Source organism: Buteo buteo, chromosome 4, assembly GCF_964188355.1.
Source record: "Buteo buteo chromosome 4, bButBut1.hap1.1, whole genome shotgun sequence".
In the NCBI taxonomy this organism is placed as follows: domain Eukaryota; kingdom Metazoa; phylum Chordata; class Aves; order Accipitriformes; family Accipitridae; genus Buteo; species Buteo buteo.
The window spans coordinates 880,856-906,357 of record NC_134174.1 but is presented as its reverse complement, the minus strand read 5'-3'; the positions used below and the strand labels follow the sequence as shown (position 1 = coordinate 906,357).

Genomic DNA, 25,502 nt, shown 5'->3' with positions numbered 1-25,502 from the left:
GAAGACAAGCCAGTGGCTACTGAGCACTGCACAAGATAAGGGTGCGCACTCACGCAGTGACCCAGGGACAGATAAGATGCAGCAAGGAAAGCAAACAACTTGTTGGGTGTGCGGGCAGGGCGGTACAGTGCACCCTTGTAGGATGTAAGGGATGAACCGCTGGCAGACAATAAAACCTGGTGTTTGCTTTGGCATAATAATGCAAGTCATAAGGCCGCGAGGCTGCGAGCACCCAGGGCTTCCTCCCGTGGGTACCAGGTGAACGCCAGAAGCGTCTGTGGTATGAGCCCTCTCCCGCATGGTTGGTGGGAGAGAAAATAATTAGGCTGAGGCTTGCTGGAGAAACAGGAACAAACCCACTGCTAGGGCTGCCAGGGAGGCAAAGCTTCTGCAAGGAGAAATGGGAGCAAACGGGTCAGGGGAGCAGAGAAGTGGAGGTGCACAGCGATGGGGAGGACAAGTTGGATTGACCTCGGATCCCACTCCAGCAGATTCCCAGAGGAAAGGAAGGGCTGGAAAAGACTAAAGAGGTTGGGGGAGCAGAAGAGAGACAAACCACAAGACTATGAAAACAAGGGTGACCCTCCCCATCTCTTCAGTAGCACCACGTTTCTGTGAAAATACTGTTGGACAAGTGTGGGGCAGGCCCACAGCCAATGCTGCCGGTTGGGCACCATCAGGGCATGCGGCAGCAAGGCCACGATTCCAACACGGTAAAGGGGAAGGAGACAAACCAGCACATACGAAGGGTGTTAAAAGGAACAGCAGATAGCCAGGAGGACAAAAAGCCAAAAATCAATAACCAGGTAGAAAGAGTTGAAGAGTCGGCTCCAGGAGTGCCAGCGTCTCTGGAGAACCAAACCCAGCCGAGGACAAACCCCTCCTGGAAGAAGCGATGACAGAGCTGGGGGAAGAGAAAACAGTACACACAACAGCGGCAACCGGCACACAAAAGCCAAAAGGACTCAACTGGGTACAAAGAGGGGGAAAAGACAGCAGCCTGAAGTGAACCTGAACTCTGAGATGCTCAGTAAGGGGATTTGTCTGCCCGAGCGGCTGGGGCTGGCAGCTGGTCCCAAGGCTTCTGACCACAGGACCCTCCACCCCACGCAGTTTTTGCTTTGCAGGTGCCTTGGATGTGCCGTGGGTAGGGCAGAGGGACGCACAGCAGCCAGCAGGTGCGAGTCACCCTTTGCAGGGCCGGGCTTAGTGAACCCTACAGAGAAGTCTGTGAAAGGCGGCAGGAGCCTCTGTGCTGACTGAGAGCCCCGGACAGACGTCTAACGGAGACTGAGAAAACACCACGCTGAGGGCCATGAGTGACCAAGCTCAACAGCACCTCTGCAGAGAAGCCCCATTCCTAACTGAATAAATCTACTAAGACTCAAAAACAGGACACAGCTTGGCTTAATTTTTTTTTTTTAAACTATTATTTTCTACTATACATTAGTGCTTCAGTCCACCACAGTCACTGCAGAGCTATTGCACGGACGCACACATGAACTCTATATACAGAATATACACTGTACAGGCAGGGCTGCCACTAGGGAGTATTGTACAGAATTTGTTACTACAGGGAGATATGGCATGTCTCCTCGCTTGGCTGCTTCCAGGCTGGAGGTGGTGGGAAACCGAGCAGCCTCCTGCTCGCTGTTCCTGCACTGCCCATGCCTGGCTCTGGAGAAGAAAAGGCAGGAAGTGTTCAGCCACCTCTGAGACTCACTGACACCTCCCCGGCCCAAGGCAGTGCAGCAACAGGCAGAGACTGCGAGTGAAACAGCACACCTTCCACCTCGTGAGCACAGGGCACTGCCAACAGCTCTGTGCAGGCCTCGGCTGAAATGCTGAACTCTCCTGCTGCGTGCAAAGGTACACTCCGGGGCTTCTTACAGAAGAGGAACACATCAGGCTGCCAGACCCATCCAAAAACCCATTCTTAAGGCAAACATTCAGGCCCTGGCTGGACTGGCAGATGGTGAAATGCAGTTACAGTAGCAGCAATCAACCCCAGGGTTACAGCAAATCCATTTCCAAGGCAGCTGGCAGAAAGACTGCGCTCTCGGGCAGAGGGCAACTGCCTCCAAAGCTGGTAGCAGAGCCTCAAGTCTTTCCTACATTCAGCCCAGACACACACTCACGTCTCTCTCTTTCCCAAGAGGTGAACGGGAGCAGAATGACCGAGCTGGAAGCTGGGTTGTGGTAAGAACAAGTTGCGGTGAGAGCTGGAGGTTGCTCCCCACTGACATCAGCACAGGGCGAGCACACACCTCTCACAGTGGGACCCACAAAAGGGCCACTCTGTGAGTTCCCCCTTGGCAAGGCTCATTCAGGCTGTAAAAATCACATTCTCCGATGTGTTTTATCGGCAAGTGGGCTGACCACATTAGATCTCTCATTGCCCAAGGCAGAGCTCCAGCTCTCTTGTACGTTACTAGAGCACACAAACTTGATTTTTCAAGCAGAATAAATTATATTCGGAGGCCAGCTCCTCTCTGTGGAGCTCCAGTAGCTATTGCCATTCACACAGCACTCCACCATGATCTCTGGAGAGCTCTGTTCCTTGCAGATGCACCAGCCCCTTCTTCTGTTTCTGCCTTGGAGAAAGAACAGCAGCATTCTACATCCCGCAATTAATCCTCCCACTCCCATCACAGCTGAAGCTCTTGCAGGCATGAGTCAGGCTGCTGAACGGGCAGTGACAATTTTTTCACATCATTTGCGTGGGGGGGATGGGGGGGACTAGCATCTCTCTCATTATCTTCAGGAGCTGTCCTGGAAACAACTCCCCCCTACAGGGCTGGTCCCGCTTCTTGAAGGTAGGATGATGGCATTGAAATTTTGAGAGCCTGAGCACTAGACAAAGATGGATGTGTATAGATGGGCAACACAGGTTTTGCACAGCCTATCACATGCTGCTGGAAGCCTGGCTGTCACTTTCTGACCTACTAACGGCCACACGGGGAACAGTTTCTCATTTACAGTCCCCTAATCCAGCTCCTCAAAGCAGGACTAGACAGAGAATAGCGCACACAGTTCCCCATTTCTGCTACAGTTCTGACCCACATGCTCACGTGCTCAGGATCATACACAGTTGTGAGCAAGGTCCAGATCAGGTCACGCTGGCTGGATCAGAGAAGAACATTCCTTTCCTAACGCAACTGCAGCTGCCCACAGCTCAGAGCAGGGTGGGAGGGCCCTTCCTTCTCCAACAGAGTCCCTTCACCGTGCTCAGTGGTGGTGCAGCACAGTCTGGAGATCCTCTGGCAAGGAGCCGATGATGGTCTCAATATACAGGCCCACCCGCTGCAGAGTTTCCTCCTTCACAGGGAGGTGCTGGCACCTGGCTCTTACCTACAGGGGGAGAGAGGAGAGAGAGAGGAATTTTAAAATAGCTTCAAAGTTCCTCTTTTTGCTTTGCCTTTGGCTGAGCAAACTTCATGTTGTCTCTTTAGTTTGGGGCATGAGACAACAGACAGGAAACTGTCACCTGGGCCTCAGGGAGATGAGAAGAGTCAGAACTTTGAATCCTTTTGTATGCAAATACTAAAGTTTCATGACTGTCCCATTTGCCAGTGCTCCATATTGGGGAGCAAGAACAAAGTTTTCTAAGCAACAAGTGTGATCCATGTCCCTGGTCTGTCCCTGCCACAGAGATACAGACAGAAAGGAATGAGTGCAGTAAGACAGGAGGAAAACTTACCAGCTTCTCACGAAGTTTTAACACCAGGTCTACAATCTCCACTTCAGACTTGTCCTTCATCCAGGCTACAATGTTCTAAAGAGAGAGAACAGTTTTCTTCAGGGACGTTTCTTCTTTACGGAAGCTTTTCTCAAAGAGATACCCCTAAGCAAAGCCTGAAACAAAATCGAGGAGGTTTCTCATCCTCTTTCACAACTCTGCTCACAGCACTTAAGCCTAAATGAGCAAGATAGAGCTCTCCCCACTTTTCTGACCACGACAGCATCAAGCTCTTGCCTGCAAGAGAAGAACCAAGGAAAGATGCAGTAATATGCAGGCAGTGCAGGGCTCCCCTCCTCCAGTCAGCACCGTGAATTCTGTGCTGTGCTCAGAATTTAAATCTATTTGCCAGAGTCAGGCCTGTTAAAAAAAGGAGACAGCTTTGGCATTTCCCACACCATGCTCAAGGACCTGCACTGCTGAACAGTGAAGCAAGCGCTGCAGCTGAAGATGCGCCTGGGTAGGCTGCCAGAGCTCCTGGGACTACCCCAGCAGCTGCTCAGTTTAAGAAATTGTACCAGCAGTCATTACTAAAAATCCTACCTATTTTCATTAGGCATTAAGGAAGCCAGCAACAGATGACACTTCCAGTCTGGCACTCTGTTGGCTTGGGAAGGGCCTGATGAATGAAAAATAGTTGATAGAAGCAGCCAGAGCAGGACCTGCACTGGCTAACGAAGTAGGGGAGCTGAGCTGCTCGTGTTCTTGTCCCCCACACGTGCTGTTATTCCTGTGCACTGACAGACGTGAGGCAGAACTGTCATTCCCAAGGGCACAAAGCACTGTCCCCCATCCATCAGTGCAGAATCGAGATGTGTCAATAAGCGTCCAAGGTAGCAGCGCCCTCATCTCCCAGGTTTCAGGCCTGAGAATTCTGGTGTTGGTTTTAATACCTGCAGCTGGAACATACCGCTTCACAGATTGCCTCCAAATGAAGGGCCTCCAGTTTCTGGGTCATTTCCTTGTGCCTCTGACGGTACCAGCCATCAAAGTTGGGGGACTTGAAGAAACGCCTGCAGAAAGAGAGGTGACATTGAGAAGGGGACAGAGGGGAATCCAGAGAAGCACGCTGGCTCCATTGCACACAGATTCCCCCTCCTACTGCAGCAGATACAGATGTGAGAGGAAAAGACATTCTGATTCACAGTGTCATTAGGGATGGTAACCGATTATGAGCTAATACGCTCTTTTGGTATCTTGTCTACTCCAGAGGCTTCTCTTCTGTCAGGCATGAACATGATACAGCTGAGCAGCTTTAGCACGTTGTCACCAACAAGGGGGGCAATCCTGCCAGTCTCACACCTTCATTTGCATCTGCTCACACCTCAGCCCACGCAAGCAGTGGTGCTCTTTGCCCTTCTGTAGCCTGATTTTGGCCCACTTTTTCTTTGGAGTTATGATAACTAGGATGGTTCAACATAGGAAGAAATTCAAATTCCTCTGCATTATCTTGCTTAATTCCTCTGCTTTCCTGATATTTAAACCTTTCAACCATTTGCTAGCATGGACCTAAGTCCCATATAATTGGTGATTTACATCTCTCCTACATAAACAAGGAATCATCTAGGCTATGTCAAAGGATGTGTAATTTACACCTCTCCAGTGCAGTACAGTAATAAACCTCCGTTTTTACTGAGCTACGCAGGAAAATGAACAGGGGGCAGCACAATACCTGTTTTTATCTCAGAGTGTTACAGAACTTTAGATCAAATTCAAAATGCGATTGAAAAGCCACTAACTGAAAGACAAGGGTTGTGGCAGCAGAAAGGAAAAAGATGAGAAAGTTTAAGATGCCATATAGAGCTGAGTAACGGCCACTTTAGCATCACATTCTTTGCCACTCTGTCATTAACAGCAGGGATATCTCAGATGCCGTATTTCAGCATTGTCCTCTATTAAGAGTGGCCCACTTAGCATATCTTCAAGCTACTTCCTCAGGCTACCTGCAGAGAGCACTTCACCAGCAGAACGCAGTTGATGTTTGTACGGTTTCTTTTTGCAACTTCAAGGACTCTTGCTCATGCACTCTCCACAGCACAGTGGAGTCCTAAACCCAACCAATATCTCAAGATGCTGCTGTGATACAGACAGACTTATTTTTTTAATTAAGGGTTTGACTTAGGAACACCAGAAATAGTATATGCACAAAATCTCACACAGTTAAGAACCCCGGAATGTGTAAACTTCTGCATGTACATCAGCTGCCTGAAAACCTCAACCAATTTATTGAAAAATAGTAACAAATAACAAGCTAACCAAGATAACCAAAATTAAATCTACCATACCCACACCATGAGGAGTGGAACTGCTTGTTTTCTGCTAAATACATTAAAGCACAAAAAGGTACAAACTTTATCACAACAACAAAACATACTAATCCATGATTATTTTCTCTGCTCAATCCTGGAATTTTTTCCTTTCTCCATATCTGTACATCTCCCATTTTCCTTCCCACAGGGTATCTGATTTCTGGATTTTTCCTACTCACATTATGATAAGTGTCTTCACCATCTCATTTGTAACTAATTATCCTTTATGAAAACTTTGGAAAAACTCTCCTGCATGCTCTCTCAAATTCTACCCTGAAAGAACATAGAAGGACGTAGTTTCAACAGCACTGCCATCATGCAGTAAAAATGAAATGACCATTGTCCTGAATGCTGTGTATGCATGTATATGTGTACAAACACATACAACCACTACTGGATGAAGACCTACAAGTCTTTATACCTCATCTGCCCAGGACCAGACACTGAAGAGAAAGATTCCCTGGAGGACAATAAATGACCTAGCTGATGTCAGAGACGAGTCCCCTTCTTCTCCAGCAGTGACGACTTAGTTTAAGTTCATGAAGGTGGAGAGTTGACAGCTTCTAAACCCCATGGTATCCATTTAAGAGACTACATAAAACACAGGATTGATTCTGCCCTGCATTTGGTCTTCCTGACCATTATTAGTTAATCAATTCTTCATAGGCATGAGTTTTTCAGGTGATCAGTCTCTGTCCCAAAGCTCCCTTTTTGCTCCCAATTCTAATTCAGCATTTGATGTTCATTATAACTTGCACCAGCTGTTAAGGGGATAAGGCAAGTAATCACCAAAATCCTACCTGTAGAGGCCTAACCAGTCACCCTTAAGTACACAGGTAAGTTGGGGACCAGCATGCTCAAGGGTCTTCATGAAATCTTCCTGTCGGAAAGGACGAATCTGTGGAGGATTCTGCACAACAGAAAGACCATATTACACAGCACCCAAAAGGAACCGGAGGAAAATGAGGTCTATATTTACAATGGAAGAGGTTGCAAAAGGCAGACTCAATGACTATGAGAACAAAAAAAAAATGCATGGGCATCTTAATGAGGCTTGCTAGTAAAATTCAAATTAGATTCACAATAGCTGAACTTACTGCAAAACAGGAAGCATCTGTCCCAATGTTTGTTTCAACTTTTTTTTTTTTTTAAAGGAGTAATAACCCTCTTGCTTCAATGAGGGAAGTTCACGGAGAGTATGAGTATGTGATCAGCATATGGCATAACTATTCCCAATCCTCTCACTCAAAGGAAAGCAGAAGAGATTGGAAAATTCAACATACCTTCCATGGAGTAATAGCCCTCTGCAGAGGCATGAGACTTGCAATATAATGTTCCTAAGAAGAAATAAAATAAAATAAATAAATAAATAAATAAATACAAGTTACGACAATCAAGGAGCCTCTTGCATGGTCACTGAGTTTGACTGTTTTCTCCAATACATCATAGGCCCAATCAACAGCCTTATACTCTCTCTGTTTTTTTTCCTTCATAGTTGCACTTTACACGAGCCTAAGTGTTCCAGATTGTTTCCCACCAGGGGCTAGGTCACAAAACTATGCTGCAAGAACTCCAAGCATGCCGTGTGAGAAAAGGTCAGGTGGGATGAAGTTGGCAGGAGGGACTAGAATCTGAGAAGATGTTCTGTCCTCCCATGTACTACCTCCTAAGATGATGTAGAAAAGAAAGTGGAGGAGCCAAACTTGGCCAACTGCACGGTCACCAAAAAAGCACCAGCAGCTTCCTAGGGGGACTAGACAGGGAAGGCCTTGAAAGAAAGCATTCGCTAAAATCTGCCGTATGGTGGTGATCACCACATGGACATGCCTCAAATTCTACAGCAAAGCTTCCCAAAGCCAGAAGGAAGCATTTCACCCTGGCAATTGGTTTGATTCTAGCGTTAGAGGGCAAGAGGAATGTTTTGGGCTCCTGTTCCTTCCCTATATGTCTGCTTCGACTACCTGTTAAAAAGAGCAAATACTTGGCATTAGCATCAAATGACAGGGAACACCTACTCCTACATTGCAGGAAACAAACAACGTTCTGTCTTTACACACAGTGTGCTGAATATCCAACCTGCAGACTTTTATGCTAATTACTGAAATTTCCGTTCAAGAAACATTTAGTTCCTTTCCATGGAATCTATTACAGATGCTCAGGTATGCGTGAATGAAAGAGGGCAAGTGCAAACTTGTCACTCAAATATGTCCTGTTCACCTCCTCTCTCACCTTTACACCACTCTGACAAGTCTCTGCTCAACTCACCAGGGGAATAATGAAACTCTGGGTGAGCTCCAGGAGGTGACGCCTCAAAAGGGCACTTTGGACTTCAGATGGGCGTTTCCGCTGAATCCCCTGCAAGCACAAGCAGGGCATTCACAAAGGTGCTATTCTCTATTATGCAGCTAGATGCAGAATTTGCAAACACTGCAGCTACAAGCAACCAGTCCAGAGTAGTCTGGAAAACTGTACCGTTCAAAACACATATTCTCCTTTCTAGTTAAACATATCACACATGTTTCACTACATAGAATCTGTTTTCTCAGACTCTTTTTTTGATAAGGATTGTTCTCACTTAGGTTATCATTAGTGTCAGCATTTAATCCATAACATGAAGTGAAAAATTTTAAAACTGCCATAATAAACATGGCCAAGTATACTTGACTAAATCATCACACACTGTAAAACGTCTGTTCCTTTTGGAAGTTTCGTCTGTTTAAACCCAGGTGTTAGCACAGTTTTCCCATAATGACATACAGGACAGAGTGGAAACTGCTTACCTTTAGCAATCTTTTTATCAGGGTTTTGTCTTTGTGAAGGAATGTTTTATAGGAAGTATAGATTCCTAGAATAAAAAAAACCCAACAAACCAAAACCAGGAAAAAACAGAAGTTAGAAACAAATCTTTGCCCATGTATCTAGAGGAGGCATTGTTATAAAGTGCAGGGATAATAGAACCAAAATTCCTAGCACAAACCCTGGCAGCTCCGCGTATGTGTGTGTGTAATTACAAAAATGATAAACAACTGATTACAAAAATTATGAAATTGCTAATGCAGCCCATACTCACAGCAGGATTAAAGGAGGCTGAACTATCTCAAGGACCTTCTCATGCTAAGCTTACGGTGAGGTAATTTACTGGAGTCAGCTTATGGCTAGGCCTGAGATGAACATTAAGTTAAGTGAAAGATAGCTGTATCTAGGTAAGCGAGTTCCTTTGACTTCCATCACATCTAAAAAGCAGGTATGATACATAAAATAAACCCAAGAAAATTAGAAGCTGTTCTCCCAACAATAAAATAATTAGTTCAATTAATTTATATTGGCATTTTCAATCTCAGAACAAAGATGTACAGATTTTCTGTATTAGATGGGAAATGCCACTACTGTGTAGCGGATCAAGTGTGAGAAGACGATAACGTGTAAGAAGATGGTAACATCAAAATGTCCATTGTGGAGATGCAATGAGTAACGTATGCAATGTACACATGCCTGCAAAATCCCCCATGTGGAAGGGTAAACAAAATTAAACGATGTCTGACAAAAGGACTTACCTGGTTTCGTGTCTAGAGTTTTTAGTTTAGCTAGCTTCTTCACCTTAACTTGCTTGGGCAGGTCTCCTGTGGAAAGACATCAAATGACTAGTTCAGCCTCTGAATCTACCGTCACAGCCACAGCATGCACATGAGAGACCTCACACTCGAGAACATTCAGTCCTACACTTGTAAATCATATCCTCCCTTAACTCCACCCTCACGTAAGCCTTCTCATCTGCTAACTTTCCTGCTAAAATTTTGGAACCGGTATGTGTTAAGGAGGCATTGCAAAAAACCCCACTCCTCAACCTAGAGGTTTTCTTGGCTTCGTAGATTATTAATAATCAGAGTCTCTCTCTCTCTCCACCACGCTCTCCTTCTCTATGCAATTTTCTCTTTGCTGCCCCGGAAGGACTTCTCCTTTTCTTAATGCTTCAGAAAAAAAACACAGCAGGTTATCCTCTCATCAATTTGTCTTCACCATTGTTTGTGCTCATTCTACACATCAACTGAGTCAGAGTCTAGACTTCCCTTTGGTTTCTCAGCTTTCACAGGAATGAATATGTGTAAAACGATGGCTAGCACTGCAACTGTCAACTCACTGTTAGCCTCTAACAAGGTCTACCTGCACAACAGCACTTTGGTTCCACCCTTACCTGACATTCTGAGCTCCCCAACCCGAAGAATGTGTGGCCAGTGCTGGAGAGTTTTGATAAAGAAAGGGTTTGTGACTCCCACAACAATGTTTGGTCTAGAAAGAGGGAAAAAAAGGCAGAACAATGCTAACCTCAGGGTTTCCTTCACACACAGACAGTGGCAAGTGGGTAGCAAGGGTCTACTGGCTACTTACGGAGCTTGTGTCCTGGTAGTATACTCTTTAAATTCACTGTCATGGATAGTAAAATAGGGGCGGTAGTCACAACAGTACCTCAGAGGAGCAAGGCAGCTGTAACAATAGACAGAATAGTTGCCATATAAACTTCAGAGAGGAGGAGTGTGTCTTTACATCAGGTTTATGTCCTAGAGCAGTGTTTTGTCCTGCCAGAGGTAACACTTTGGAGGAGTTCCAGATTTTGGTTGGGTTTTTTTTGCTAAAGCAGAGTTCAAAAGCTGGGGAGACAATGTTCCTCACAACTATGAACCATAAGGTCTCCCAATATGGGAGATTCACTTGTACTCTTCTCTACCATTGGTGGAATATGAGCAAGACTCTCTTGCTACACTATTTGTCTTACATGCTTTCATAGGAAAACTAAATCTAACACAATTGACTTGGCAGAAGGGTGGATCTGAAAGAGAAAAACTGACAGAATTTATTAGTATAGTTGCCTGTATCTCAGAATTTGAGGGCATTACCTGGTAAGTGCCAGAACCATTTCTGAAGAAACTGTAGGAGATGGTGCCATTACAACAATCGGCTCTCCTAGTAACATCAGCTCCCACAACATCTGGATATGAATTAATACTGGCTGGAAACACCTGTTAGTGAAAGGAAGAAAGAGGTTAGAAATGCAGTTCAGGAAAGACCAGACACAGTTACTCCATATAAGCCTACCCAGATGTGCTTCTATCTGGGAATTTGAAATCTAGGATTGACTTTTAGTATTCCACAACAGAATGCCATGTGTCCTTTACACATGCCGTTGTTCAACCATTTTATACACGTTTAAAGGAAATGCTTTAAGCAATGTAAAGCAACCTGCTGATCATATTGCTCTCAGTACGTCTTTTCATCTAAGCAAAGTAAAATGCATGTGGATTACAGCAGATGTATGTCTATTAGAATAGCACCTATAATGCTGAAAAGTTTGGTTCAGACACACAATGTGTATGCTTCAGAGCTTAAGCTGATCACCAGCTGAGGCCAAGGGAAGAAACCCTCCTCTAGCCAGGATACGAGGGGTTGTTTTAAGGGCAGTGCACACAGGTTTAAAGACTGCACAAGCCCTGCAAGCCCAGTATTCTAAATGACACTCTGCAAAACAGTAATTTTTCATTCCTCACTTGACATCTTCACTATACCTACGATTTATAGGATACTATGAGCAGGAAAAGCAGATGGAAAGAAGAGTGTTGCAGGGATGGTGGCTCTCACCTGAAGAGATCCAGTTCGTGAATACTGGGGAGAACCAGTGGGGCTGGTAACAGATTCTAAATGAGGAAGAAAAAAAAAAAAAAAAAAATCAAGCAAACCCGAAACTGTTAGTAAATGGAAGCATCCTGACTGAAATGCCATCTAAACTGACCACACAAATCACAAAGTAGCTCTCTCTACAATAAGCACAAAAAGAAGAGAACAAGGTTAACGCTTAGAGATATGAGCCGGGAACAGATCTGCATCGAGCACTCAAGGTCCAAATGAATTTCCTTTGCTAGAAGATAGCCAAGAATCCCTTCTTTTCAAGATGTGAAAGACTTCCTGTGTTTGATCCTTTATTTTCTAGAGTTTCTGCTGGTGCAAGGCTTAAGACACAAACAGAGACAATAAGGGCTGGTAATATGGGTACCAAAAGTTGTGAAATATGACAACATTATTCAAAGAAGGGAAAAGATGAAATGAACAAGAATAAAAATCAAAGCTGAATAAAAGCAGTAAAGACGCTCAGACAGCAAATACTGCAAAACAACAGAGAAAACTAAGGTAGGGTCCCGTGGAGACCTACCTACACATGAATTCCCAGGAAAGACAAGGTGAACAAAAACTGTGAGAACAACACACATACATAACTTGAAGCACACAAATTCTGTGCAGAGAATCCTGTTTTGAAAGACACAGGCAAGAAAGTGCGCAGTTTGAACCAGACAGGTAGCTTAAACCACATTCATCCCAGGCCAAAGTGGTTTCAAATAAGATAAGGCTGAAAGAGTTCCAGTTCTTCTCCACCCTCCTTCCTTAGTAGTCTAGATTCTGCCCATCACTGGCTTGTGTCATGCCACACTTCGTCTCACCTCTTGATTGAACTGCTTCACTGGGCTTGATCCTGGTTTATCCACCCTTGATGGGATTCTCACCTAGATTACAAATAAGATTAGACAGATTATCCAGGGAGATGGAATCAGGTAGGATGCACACACACTTTGCTTGCTTTCCTACCAACCATCCATGTAAGAAAGCCTCCTCAATTATCAATTCTAATAGTACAGAAGTTAGGAATAAAGGGAAAGAATCTAGAGTAAAGAGCAATTTCAACATCCAGAAGAAAAGGGATACATGTTCCACTTCCCAGTGTGCCTCAGCCTGCTGCTGAGTACAGATCATCAGCAACAAGTACCTGAATGACAACTCCCATCACTGGAAGGTTCAGAGTCTGTCCTGGCACAGGAGGCGGCCACTGATCAATCTCATTGCACACTGCAGGGACACAGGTAAAGAAAAAAGTTTAATCTGAAGGTCAATACAGCTAATTCAGCTGGTCCTACGAGTTCTGCCAATTTAATCATCACTCATTCCTAGTTCACGTGTCCCCCTAGCTAGCTGCAAACAAACACTATATCAAATAATTGTGCAAGTTTAGGTCAGACACCAGACTTACATCTGCACCACTGTTTCCACGGCAGGCCCAGCAGCACTATACTGTTGATAAGTCATGATTAAGTTGAATAGCGCAATAAAGATCTAGACAGAGATGTAGCATTAGCAGTTTTTTCCTCTCTCTGGGAATACATTGTATGTAAAACTGACAGCATCATCTATTAAGGTTGTCAGACATTTCTCATTAATGCATCCTTTACAGCTGTTTATAATTTTGACAAGCCAACCACTTGGATGAAAGTTTTTCCCGGTTGGAATTTGTTCCAGAATGAACTAATTTGGAACATTTCAGCTGTCTTTCAAGAACTTCCTGATAAAACCTCGGAAAGATTTCACTATGCAAACCCTCCCTCCTCGATCTGACTGCTCACCTGCCTCCAGGCATGGCTCCAGCTTGTCAAAGTATTCCGGAGCAATCAGCTGCAGCAATGACTGGAACAAGTTCACATATGGAAGGCGTGACACCAGCACCAAAGACTGAAAAAAGTTACATTTAGGAGTCAGAGACCCCCTGACATGATCATTTCTAGCACTGCATATACTTATACTGCCTACTAGAGGACTACACTTAAAAACCAGCATCAAAACCATGGAAGACCTCAAAAGCAGCACTTTTACTGGTGGGGTTCTTGCCAGCTACCTAGTCACTGAGCCTTCAGGCTTTGAAAGACCCTGGGTATCCACACAGGCAAGGAATTCTTTGTTTAATGAATAATCTCAGCGGGCAGCTTCTACCAGGGAGCCACTGCAACTAAGAGGGATGAGATTGTGACCTAGCAAAAGATCAACTGGAAGAAAAATAAAAATAAACTGCTGATAGGTTCCAAGCTACCAAAACAACTGTTCAGACAGAGAAGTGCAAAGGAGCAGACCACTGAAACTAAAATTAGGTAGATAAACAAACTAAAGGAATTCTGAGGAAGAACAAAGTAACTTGAAATAATGATGATTTGTTTCCAGCAATGCCTTTTTTGCTGTTGTTTTGGCTTCTTCCTAATGCTTCTTTGCAAAATATACCACTATTTTTTTACAACTTTTCCAATTCAGACCCACTGAGGGTTTTCATTATTATGCTGATTATTCTCTTACTCTAATCATTAATGAATATATTAATTAGGATCCAGTGAAAATTTCTGTAGTAGTCATTTAAACCTCCTTTCCAACCCCAAACTTTGCCATTTGAAATAAAAAAACCCAACCATCTAAGCACGACAATATACTTCACTGAGGAATTCAATATGCCCACTACTTTTCCAAGTCTACCAAAGAGCAAGGGCATTAGCCTGGTATAAATATCTGTTCATCAGGTCTCCATGTTGTCCAGTTTCTCTAATCCTCCAACTTTTTGAGTGATCAATCCACTGCTTTAGTGGAGATGAAGAAATTAATTTTTGTATTGGCATGTCTCTTTGAAAGAAACTCTACGTCACTGCCTAGAGGTGGAGGAGATAAAAGCACAGCAGGCCAAGTAACTGCTGGGACAGAATGGTGTCCCCATCTTCCAGCAAGTTACTAGACTGATCTACTATGAAGCAGTGCTCTTTGAAGAGCAGATGTTCAAAGTTCATTTGAGAGGATGGCATTTTATCTTTTATGTGAAAAAACACTACTGAAAGAGTAATTCCATGGACCCATGGAGAAAAATGGATCTTCAGATGGAAGTAAAATATTTTCCTTCTCTAGAAGAAGCCTGAAATTCCACTCTCTTTCAGGCAGTGATGATAACTATCTGTGTGAAAAATACAAAGCACTTTGCATATTTATGCTGAAATAAACATGCAGTTTATATTATTTTTCCCAGTGTCTGTGTCAAAGAAATTTATGATAAGAGACAAGGTTGGTGAGGTACCAGCAGTGTCACTGCTGCTAGTTAGAAGCAATCAGCCCAGCAGGAAATCCATTCCCAGATGGCTATGAGGGAGAAGAAAGATTAAAGCAATAATAAGAGTAGTGTTAAGGTATAACTAGCACAGACTGCAATAATGAAGTATATCCTCTCACTATCTGCAACGCTAGAGTACATACTGAAGCAAATGTTCGAGTACTTTAGGATCTCATGATTCAGACAGCAGGTCACTGCTCATGTGATTAACGCACCATGGCAACCACATCCAGGTTTGTTTGGAATTACACTTTCCACATATTCCTGTTCTCTGTGACCTTTGCTGTTTCCTGCAGAAACACTGTGGGTGTCACGTAGGAAGTGGTGCTATTTTACAGCTATGGATAGGTGCCTTTTTACAGCTACGCACCAGTTGAGAGTAGCAAGCTATCTGGTTTCAGTACTCACCTTCTGAAAATAACCTCTCTTCATCGAGCTGTCCTTGACTTGCCTGAAGTATACATAACCAAAATAATGAGCTGACTCCCGCTGCAAGAGAGACCAACAATGCTGTTAGTGAGAAAACGATTCTTGCTATCACCAAACTCCCTCCAGCCAGTCACCAAACAACATACCTCACTCCTGCTATGATACAATTACAGCACTCCCTCCTATTTACCAAAGTTATCCATGCTCAGCTATTTGGGAGAGTTTACCAAATACGAAGATAGAGAGGATACAAAACAGCTAAATTCACAAAAAATTACAGCCTCCATGTAGCACCTTTCACTACCCCCTTTCTGCAGCACCTTCAGGGCCATCATCTGAAGGGTTAAGTGAGGTTTCCACTAGTAGGACCAGCTGAGCCAACCCACTGAACTCATCCTGCCACCCCCTGCTGCCACTGATGTGCTGACTGTCAGTTTTCTTCGCTAGCCAGAGGATAATATATTGTTGAGGAAGGAATACATCATCTTCTGAGTGGAGGAAAGATCCTCCACCATACCGGTTGCATTCCTCTTTAGTCAGGCATTTAAGGCAGTACCAGTCAAACTTTGCTCAGGATGAAGCACAAAACTGAATGATGCTTCCTTCATAGCATCCATGAAAACTAACAGATTTAATACAAATCCCCAGTGATCATTTCAAACATGCTATGCCTTCTAAGTTCCCACAGACATCAAGGAGGAAGCATAATTATCAGTGCTGAACACAAAGACCATCCTTAATATCATTTTTCGAAGCCCCACAGGCCCCACAGTTTAAGGCTCTTCCCAAATATTATTTTTCCACAACAGAATCCAGTACTTTGGCAGTTTTACTTCCCTTACTTCTTTAAAGCTAGGTGAATCTGTGAGGCAGTGTCTGATTGCTACAAAGCAGTAAAAATGTATGCAAGCTAAAAAAACTTTAGACTAGAATTTAGGAAAAGAAATCCTCCTACTCCCTCTCAGACCACTATCCATTTCTGGATTGCATATCACAAAAGCATATCACAAGAAGATTGCAGAAGTGTTAAAAAGGCACATGCACAGGAAGCGTCATCTCAAAGAAGAAAGCAGAAGAGGACAAGTTGATCTGGTGGCCATCTGCTCAATTAAAAGAAGCAACAGTGCTCAGCACATCCCTTCTCTGCATGAAATGGACAGACAGTTCACTGAAGGAAAACCACAACTAACAGACACTCCTGATATTAGTGCTTGAGTATGGTTAAACCAGCCTGCATATAGCAAGCCAAAGTGTGAATCTGTGGCACGCCAATTATTCCGGCTGTTTTTATACACATAGATCCTGCAACAAATGAAAACAATTGCCATCCCTCAACAAAAGAGGTAAACATCTAATTTACCACAGACAAGGATATTCTTGCCTTGCCTCACAATAATAATGCTCAGGTAGCCATGCACTCTTGTTGGATGTCACCTGTGGGCCACCATTTATCTTTTCGCTGTAGCTAGACACAAACACTGCTCTAATCTGGGGTCCCCCTGATTCAGTTCCATCTCTCAGAGTAGCTGGGATTCTCAACACAGCCCTCTATGAGTATTAATGTGGAAGTAAGTCCCTGTGCTGAAAGCTTTCTCCTTTTCTGACTATTCCCGTGGCCAGAGAAAATGAGTATTTTATGCACAGAAAACAATTGAAAGTATATTTGGCTTTTAATCCAGTAAGACTACTGTTTGCTTAGCAGGTATAAGTAGTGCACTGAAATGCAACTGACCTGCAGTGTTAGGGGTGCTTCTCTATTGTACTCGCCATCATCCTCATAATGAGTGGTCCTCTGGCCCCCAGACTGACGAAGGCGGAAGCTAAATTGAGTATCCCCCAGGCCACCTGAGACAGAGAAGACCATAAATGCTCAGGAAGAAGTTTCAGTAGAGAGAAAGCTGGAAATTGGTTAAATCTGAAATGCTGACATAAACAGGGATGCTGATTTACAGGGAACTCCAAAACTGAAAATGGAGAGGTACAGCATAAAGAAATGCCCAAAACCTGGTGCAAGACAGGAAAAACACACAGCTGAACACAAGAACTGTTATCATTAAGCTAAACCTTGCCAGGCCATGGCTGCAAAACTTACAGACATTGGCCAGTACCATCAATCCCGAGTAGCTGCACCACCATTTCTTATCTACCCTACTGAAAAACCTACAAACAGCCTTAATCCAAGACCACACAAACACTGATTATAACAACAATCCCCTGCACAATCATTCTAGCAAATGACCTAGACAAGCAGCACAGCCAGGCACCTCCCAGGTCACACTATACTGCTCACTCCCCACCAAGCATCCTTTGTACAGCAGAAGAAAAAGAAGCATGAAGTCTTCAGGAGTTTTCATCAGTTTGAGGGGCAGAAGGAGCAGGGCTGAGTATGCACAAAGAAGTCAGTTATGAGCAAAGAGTTAAACACACTAAGTTCACTGCAAAAAACACAAGGCTAAACAGACTAAGGCGCTACAATAGGGTGAGAGGACATACTCCCTTCCCACTGTTTGCAGGTGCTATGCTCCAAAGAAGGGTAAAGACTGTTGCATGTGTTACGAAGATATTACTATCAGTAAATAATTTACCTTAATAAAATGGACATTTGGCTGAGTGTTCACCAAACTCTGAGAACCTAGTGAAAGTACATCCTTAAAAACATTTAAAAATAAACTGGGCAAAGCTGTAGAAAACTAACAGTCAGGAACCACTCTTAAAGAAACAGGTACTGGGATGAATTAACATGTTTATTTCTTATTGCCACCTTTCTGATTTATAAATACAAGCTTCGGGAATACTTCTGCTGTGAAAGCATCCTCTCCCCATCTATTTCTCTTCACTGGGCACTTGACTCACAAACACAGAAATGCTGACAGTTGACAGCCGCAAACCTCAGGGAACCTACCCTCCGTGACTATTTTTTATATTTTATTGCATGGGTGAAGCATGAGTGCGCAAGCTTATCAAGAAATCGTCCTGTCACCCACTAGATCACAGATTCTATATCCAGAGAGCAATCAAAATGACAAGAAGCCTCTTTGTTCAGACCTAAGGGCTGGGCGCTCCTTGATGTCACAGTTCTAGGAGATACAGCCCATCAGTCTCTGCTGCATTAGAGGCGATGACTCACTCTTTCCATCATGAACCCATTTCTTTCATAACGGCAATGAACCATCCCGCAGGCTGCAGGCAAGGCCAACAGACGCTACCTACCTGAGTAGGAGTCTGGGAAGGACAAGTAGCAGATACTAGTTTTCTGCAACAAACAAAAACACACAGTAAGAAAACCTCCATCATTGCTGCTCAGCATCTTTAAAACCAGGGAAAAAGAAAGAAAAAAAATAGTTATTACCTCTTTCTCTGTTAGCCTAAAGTCATAAGGATATACCAACTGCAAAAGAGACAAGAGCCAATAAGTCACTCACTCAGTTCCCCCCCCCGACTTCTACACAGATCTATAAACATTGCTTCCATACAGTAAGTGCCTTATTTTTCCCAAAGTAATATATCCTGCAATAAGGTACATCTACCCATTTAAAATCTGTCAATAGCCTGCTGCACTGAACCTGTCGCAGAATCGGTATTTATTCCAGTAGATTTGGAGACCAACCAAATGGCTTATATTTTACTTAGATTTTAACTTGAGAGTTGACAGCTCGGTGAACAAACAGCTCCACAGCCCCGTTGCTAACTTCTCTGTATTGATTCCTGCTAAAAAGTCACAATTCACTAAACCCACCAAATATTCTGAAGGAGTAAGGAAGGCTGGCATCATGAGCTGCTGAGAGGTAAAAACAGATCTCACAGCAATGAAATGAGAAGACAGACAGTAGGGACAGACTAAGAATGGCTTTAAAAATGAAGCTACGCATACATGCGATGAGGTATGGAAAGAAGAGCCACTAGAGGATCGCACAGAGAGAGTTAACAGCCGTGACTGGGTAACAGCCGTTGCAGCAGCATTCTGCAAAGATACAGGCAGGGCAAGACTACTGTCCTCAAGGGCAGAGGAAAGGATGTAGCAATAATCAAGAGTGAGACAATGATAGTCTGGACAAAGGTTCTAGCTGTATGAAGAGATTAGAAAACAATATATCCTATGTACACTAAACAATACAAAGTCTGGTGTTAGACACAGACTTGGGTATATATCCTAGCCTCCAGGATGAAAACACTTATTTAACAGTCCTGAGTGACTGACCAGCTAGAGATGCTGTTCATAGTGACCGAAAAGCAGAAAATGGGCAGCAGGAGAAGTTTGAGGGGATTTGGAGCATTGGCTTAGCCTCCCTGATTTGATCTGTTGTTAGAAAGACAAGCCAAGGTTTATTTTGTACAGAAAGAGGTGGGTCTGGCACAGGCTTGAAGATTCATGCTTTGTCAGCATACCAGTGACAGCTGAATTGTGTTACACCCAATTTATCATCAAGCATTTCAGATAAGAGAGATTGTCAAGAATTTTAAAGCATCTAGTTAAAGACTCTAGCTTTGCAGCTGAACTATGTAAATGCTGATAACACTGTTTCTGCATTTACTGTAACCCAATAAAAGAGAACTCTGTGCAAGACTTCTCAGGTCAGGGCCAAGGGCAGAACTGCAAGCAAGATCCACTACAGAAACAATCCCACTGAGAAGTGAGAAATGACACAGCTACAGCAATAATGAGTTTCACACGTCACTGGGCAGAGGACAGAAACCAAAGTACTTACAAATCTGTAGAAGTAATCTATACAGCTACTACAGCACTTACTGATCAGGAAATGTCAGAAATTGCAGGTGGCTTTGCATAAGGGGATGAGAAAGAAACTAGCACTGAATGACTTGAAAAATGGAGATCTGCTCATCAGACTTCTGCAGCTCTCGGGCATTAACTTTGCTTCAGGTCAGTGTGCGAGTCATCTGGTACTCAAATCAGGAGCTCTCTTCAGTGCTTGACTCTTCTTACAAGTCTATAAATAGCAAGGGTGGCACCATGCCAGAGTGCTGGAAGTTCACTGAGCGAGCTTGCTTTGCTCTGACAATTCCCCACTGATTCCTTGGCAAGGTCATCTAATCAGCTTCAGAGAGTGAGCCAAATTAACAATTAAAAATTACACTGATTAGCCTTCAGTTAAAGCTTCTCTGAAAGACGAAAGCTACGAAAATACAGGAGCAAAATTATCACATCCAAGCTACAGCGTTGAGGCAGCACATTAAGGCATGACTAGAGAATGAAGACTTTTTAGACACTGAAGCATAAAGGGATGCATTACAACTACGCCACAGGAGAAGACACACTTCTCTGCTTGCTATATTTTTGCATTAGGCAACTGAATAAATTCCTGTGGTTATGACTAATTTAATGATCATACAAACATTTATTTTGTTAATAATGGATAGAACAGGAACAGAGACCTGGACATCTGATGCTGATTCATCAAGAACCTCAGGAATCTCACAGCATCGTGCTTTCTGCAATGCTTGCTGATGATCTAAACTGAAGTTCAAAAGTCAAGACAGACTTCTAATTCTCCTGCTGCCTTTCCTGTGGGGTCTTTCTGCAAGTAAATCAGACCAGAAGTGGATACTGATGGCTCCTAGCGGCTTTGTGGGTCCAAGTTTCAGATACGCTAAGCATATGTTTCACTTGGAGATGTGTGCTCAGCATTTTTGTGGGCGGGGGAGAAAAAAAATCAGGCTTACATGCTTCTGACTGAGCATAGAAGCACTGTCGGACCCCAAAATTCATGCTTTTGGAAAATGGGCCTTATCTTCTGCATCTTTGCTTCCCCTTCAGTTTAACAGTCTGACATGTACTTCTATGTTTGGGGCCGGGGGGAAATCACTAAATATTTACAGGGTTAAAAACTCAAGGTAAAATAGTAAGAATCCTAGTCACTAGAACTTTTCAAAAGCAAAAAGACAGTAAAGAAAAAGGAAATTTTTATTTATGAAAGTCCCTGAATATCTCAGAAGTAGCCCCCAAGGGCTTAAATTATGTCATAACTGGTGACATAGCTCTCTCTCCCATCAATACTGAATTAACAAGCGTGGAGGTGACACATGTTGTTGAAAACAGATCCTTGCACTAAAGCTTTGCTGTTGACATCGGCAAGGGTGCCAAGTACTCTGCTGCTGTCATAGCAACATGGAGAACATCCCAGAAAATGACTTCTGGCGACTCCAAAGTAACCCAGCTTCACAAAGTGCCTGTGTTTGGAAAAGCTCGGGGAGGGAGGAGCCAGTGCTGCTGTGAAAAGGGATATTTCAAAGCCATGGGGACAAATTTTCAGCGTTTCTATGACAGTGGCACCAGAGAAGTCAGAGCCTTTGCAGAGTCGGAGGGCAAACGGCTGGTGGGAAGGGCTGCTCCTGCAGGACACAGACTGCTAGCCAGAGAGGATCATCTCAGAAACGTGTCTTCTCTTTCCCTGGTATTTCTGCTGTCTGTAGTTGACTATTTGAAGAAATGTGAATTGGTCGATGAGTCAGAAACAGTAATTATACCTAATTTCAGCATTAACCTGTATTTTCCTTTGAAACACCTTTTCTACTGTATATTTAAATAGCAGCAGAGTCAGCAGTCACTGAATTTCAGGCTGATGGTGTATCTACACTGCGAGACGACTGCACAGAACACAAGTCACGCAATATTCAGAAACCTGAGCAGACCCTAAACAAGCTCTTGGCTGCGAAGTTGTAGCCACAGAGCCTACCCCATTCCAGGGGTAATTTTGCCTCTCTAATCAGTGTCACTGAAGGACAGACAACATACGCTAATCAGGCTTCAACAATGTGGCTTCCACGTAGCTTTGGGCAGCAAGGGAAGAAAAGAGATGTTTTATTTGGAAAGAATTCTATACTCAGCAAAAAGTATTCTTCAGGACAGCATGGCAGGATCTCAGCACAGAAACACCAACTGAGACAGGCCTGCTCCTAAAGCAGAACTGCAGGGGACTTCCTAAGGCTGGACTACACTTGGGATGTCTGCATCTTCACACACTGTTTTACAGAGATGATAGGAAAGTATGGTGCAACCTCCAGAACGGGAGGTTTCCCTTCCTTCTGACTCACTTTGCTGCGAGCACGTGAGGTAGCACAAGTTACTCCAAGTACTCCAAGCCTGTCACTCGGTGTAATCCTTGGGTGCGTGAGCAGCCTCCGTGCATAAATCACTCTTTAGAGGGATATACATACATCCACAAAACCACAGAGAGCTCTGTCAAGATCTAATCTCAGTCAGTTACACTGATCTGGTAATGTCTATGGCAAAGTTCCCGTGCAAACTCAGCCAGGACTGAAGTCCCACAGGGCTGGGTGCCACAGTCGCATTTTTTTTAACCCAGAAACTTGCAGTCAAGAGCCCAAATCATAAAACTCCCTCTTCTTCACTGCAGAAATCAGCCTGCTTAGAGACAAGCCGCAGGGTCTGGACCCAACCTAAAACAACCAAGGCAACAGATGGAAATAGGGACTAAGCAGGAAGATAACAACACCATTTGACTACTGGCAATAGTGATATTTATACTTTTTCAAAATTTTGAAATAATTTTACTTTCCCGTAAGACAGTAACAGCTTGAGCTTTTTTATTTTCCCAACCCCATCAAGAATGGAATGCAGGATCTTTATCACACAGCTTCTCCTCTGCCTGGCTTCCTTTCTGGGCGTCTTACCCAACGCAGACCCCTGTTCCTTGCCCAAACCCTTCGCTCGGAGACAGAAATCCACAATGGACAACCAAAGGAAAAGTGACGGTGGGATTGTGGCACCACTCAGTCCAGATGCCGAGACGTTCCCAGTCTTCTTGGTCATTTATGCCACATGAGAAACATTTTCCCATCAATACTTATATAGGCAAGGGAGGAAAAGAGAGGAAAGGAAGAAGAAAGATACCTTTCCAGGGATTAACAGACTGTATTCTGAATACCCCAATCACAAAGTCCCCTCCTTATAATGCTAGACAGGTAATAAAGCTGGTAAGAAAGCACTTTTGTAGCTACATATTAAAACACACCTATGAAGCATTAAATTGTAAATGCTAATTATTATCCCAGTATTCATATCCTTTCCAGGGTATATCAGTCCTGGTTTTGCAGGAAAGAGTATAGAGCATGTGAAACTTAGGTCTACAGCTGATTTTTTTTATTTATTTTCAGGCTTCATGGAAAGAAGCATAATCAAGTATTTAAGAAATCAGAGCAGCAATAGGTTAACTTGATCTCTACCACTTTCCATTCCCTTCAGAAGCTTAAGCATGACTTAAAAATGGAAAGTCTCAATTCTCTGAAAAACTGTGTTAACCTCTTTACACCAAGGAAAAGTGAGGAGTAGTTCCATCACACAACAAATATAAAGGAATTTGAGATAATGCCTTGGGTTCAGAATAATCCAGACATAGCTGGTCCCCTTATGTTGCGTTTTCTTGGAATACCAACCAGCTTTTGCCTTCAGTCACATTACGAGCCTTAGGTATCTAACTCCCTTCAAATCCTCTTTCAGAAGCAAACAGTGCAATCTTCCGGGCAATAGGGAAAAACTGCCCCAGCCCTTTCACTCCCAATTCACCCTCCCTGGCCCCCCAATAACCCCCACAGGCATACCAGACCTCCTGGGAAGCCTCTGACACCTCAGCTCCTCAGGCTGACAGAGCCGTCTCAGCACCCCATTATCTCCCCATCGCTCCCCCACTGCCCACCCAGCTCCCCACCCCTTCCCCACACACCCACCTCGGCCCCTCCTTAGCGCCTGCTGACCCCACTCATCACACCTGTATTTCTGAGCGACATTCACCCCCACAGCCCCCGCAGCTCCCTAACCCCAGTCCTGCCTGTCTCCCACAGCCCTTCCTCCACAGCCTTCTCCCCGTCACCCTCCTCCCTTCGCAGCCCGCTCCCCCTCCTCGGGGGCCCTGTAGCCCTCCGCCCACCTCACCCACTCACCCCTCTTCCTAGCACACACCCCCCCGGCCCCCACACACCCCCGTGGGTACCCTGGGCTGCCCTGGCTCCTCTCGGCCCTGCCGCCTCCCCATCCCACCCCGCCTGCTCCCCAGCCCTGCCCCGTCCCCCTCACACCCCCACCTCTGCTCTGCCTCCCCCCTCCCCTGCCTGCTCGCTGCCCCACGCCGCGTCCCCTTCTCCCCCAAACCCTGCCTGTGTCCCCCCCTCCCCTCGCCCCTTCTCCACAGCTCCCGGCCCTGCCCGGGCCCAGACAGGCCCCCCCCGCTCCCCACCCCGCTCCCCGGCCCTGCCCGCACCTCCATGGCCTGGCCCAGCTCCAGGTCGAAGGTGACCACGCAGACACAGTCGAGCCAGGCGGAGAAGCGAGCCCAGGGCAGCGGGGAGGCGGAGGCGGCTGCGGGCCGGCGGGACCGGGGCTCGGCCCGGCACAGCGCGTCCATGGCAGCGCCCGCTCCGCCCGCCTCGCCCCGCCCCGCCCCGCCCGGCACGGCCCCGCCCCGTCCCGCCGCGCCCCCCGGCGGCCCGGAGGTCCCGCGCCCGCCGCCCCCACCATCGAGACGGCTGCCGGCCGGGCAGAGCGGCCCCGCGGGCCGGGCGGCGTGGAGGGCGTCGGCCGCGGCCGGAGCCGGCGGGCCCGCCTGAACACGGCGGGAGGGGGGAGACGTGGCCGCCGCTAAACGCACCTCACCCTGCCGCTCCCCAGAGCTTCAGCCCTCCGCCCCCTGCTCGCCACGGGCCGCAGCTCGGGCCGGCCTGGGCCTCGCCCGGCCTGGCACGGCCGGGGCGGCTGCCCGGGCCCGGTGCCCGCGGCTGGGCCCGGCCCGTGGACTCACGCAGGCTGGGAACGGTGTCAGTGGGCGGCCTGGGCGTGCTGACCCCCCGCCCGCATCGCCGAGAGGGCCGGAGGGGTTGTCCAGCAGAGCCGTGCACGGCACGGGGTGGATGTTGGCCAAAGTGAATGGCAGAGGGTAAATTGGGACCTTAACGTGCTCCTTTTGGTTAGATTTGAGGCATGTGAACTCTGTGGCACGAGCTGCTTCCTTCTCGTATTTCTTCAGCGCTCAGGGTGGGAGGACAGTGACAGCTAGGAAATGCTAAAATATCAGTGATACGTAGCAGTTTCGTGGCAGATTTCCTG

General features: G+C 45.4%; 1 protein-coding gene across 7 annotated transcripts; it reads right to left on the bottom strand.

The window, feature by feature from the left end:
• Positions 1–1,402: 1,402 nt before the first annotated feature.
• DENND6B (DENN domain containing 6B) lies at positions 1,403–24,824 on the bottom strand. Of its 7 annotated transcripts, none has more exons than XR_012649970.1 (21): positions 24,661–24,824; positions 18,777–18,815; positions 18,638–18,680; positions 17,160–17,272; positions 15,407–15,487; positions 13,488–13,593; positions 12,857–12,936; positions 12,534–12,596; positions 11,680–11,735; positions 10,941–11,063; positions 10,435–10,530; positions 10,241–10,335; positions 9,603–9,668; positions 8,829–8,893; positions 8,314–8,403; positions 7,332–7,385; positions 6,849–6,958; positions 4,650–4,752; positions 4,283–4,358; positions 3,701–3,775; positions 3,291–3,351 (listed from the first exon to the last, which is right to left on the bottom strand). XR_012649970.1 is itself a non-coding variant. In XM_075024486.1 (20 exons), the coding sequence occupies exons 1-20, from the start codon at positions 24,802–24,804 to the stop codon at positions 3,229–3,231; spliced, it is 1,725 nt and encodes a 574-aa protein (XP_074880587.1). In that variant the 5' UTR covers positions 24,805–24,824; the 3' UTR covers positions 1,403–3,228. The 7 variants fall into 7 exon arrangements, 3 of the variants coding, with proteins under 3 accessions (XP_074880587.1, XP_074880588.1, XP_074880589.1); XR_012649971.1 differs by having other exon boundaries at positions 3,302–3,351; positions 3,701–4,099; XR_012649972.1 differs by lacking the exon at positions 4,283–4,358 and having other exon boundaries at positions 1,403–3,351; positions 3,701–3,855.
• Positions 24,825–25,502: the final 678 nt, after the last annotated feature.

Bases quoted from the DNA above. Each gene is read 5' to 3' on its own strand.
- DENND6B (XM_075024486.1), bottom strand. From the start codon at position 24,804: ATGGACGCGCTGTGCCGGGCCGAGCCCCGGTCCCGCCGGCCCGCAGCC. The intron at 7,386-8,313 runs GTGAGTTGAGCA...ATTTCTTCTTAG, and splicing joins AGAGTTTCATTATTCCCCTG to GAACATTATATTGCAAGTCT. The intron at 4,753-6,848 runs GTAGGATTTTGG...CTCTTTCTGCAG, and splicing joins GACTGGTTAGGCCTCTACAG to GCGTTTCTTCAAGTCCCCCA.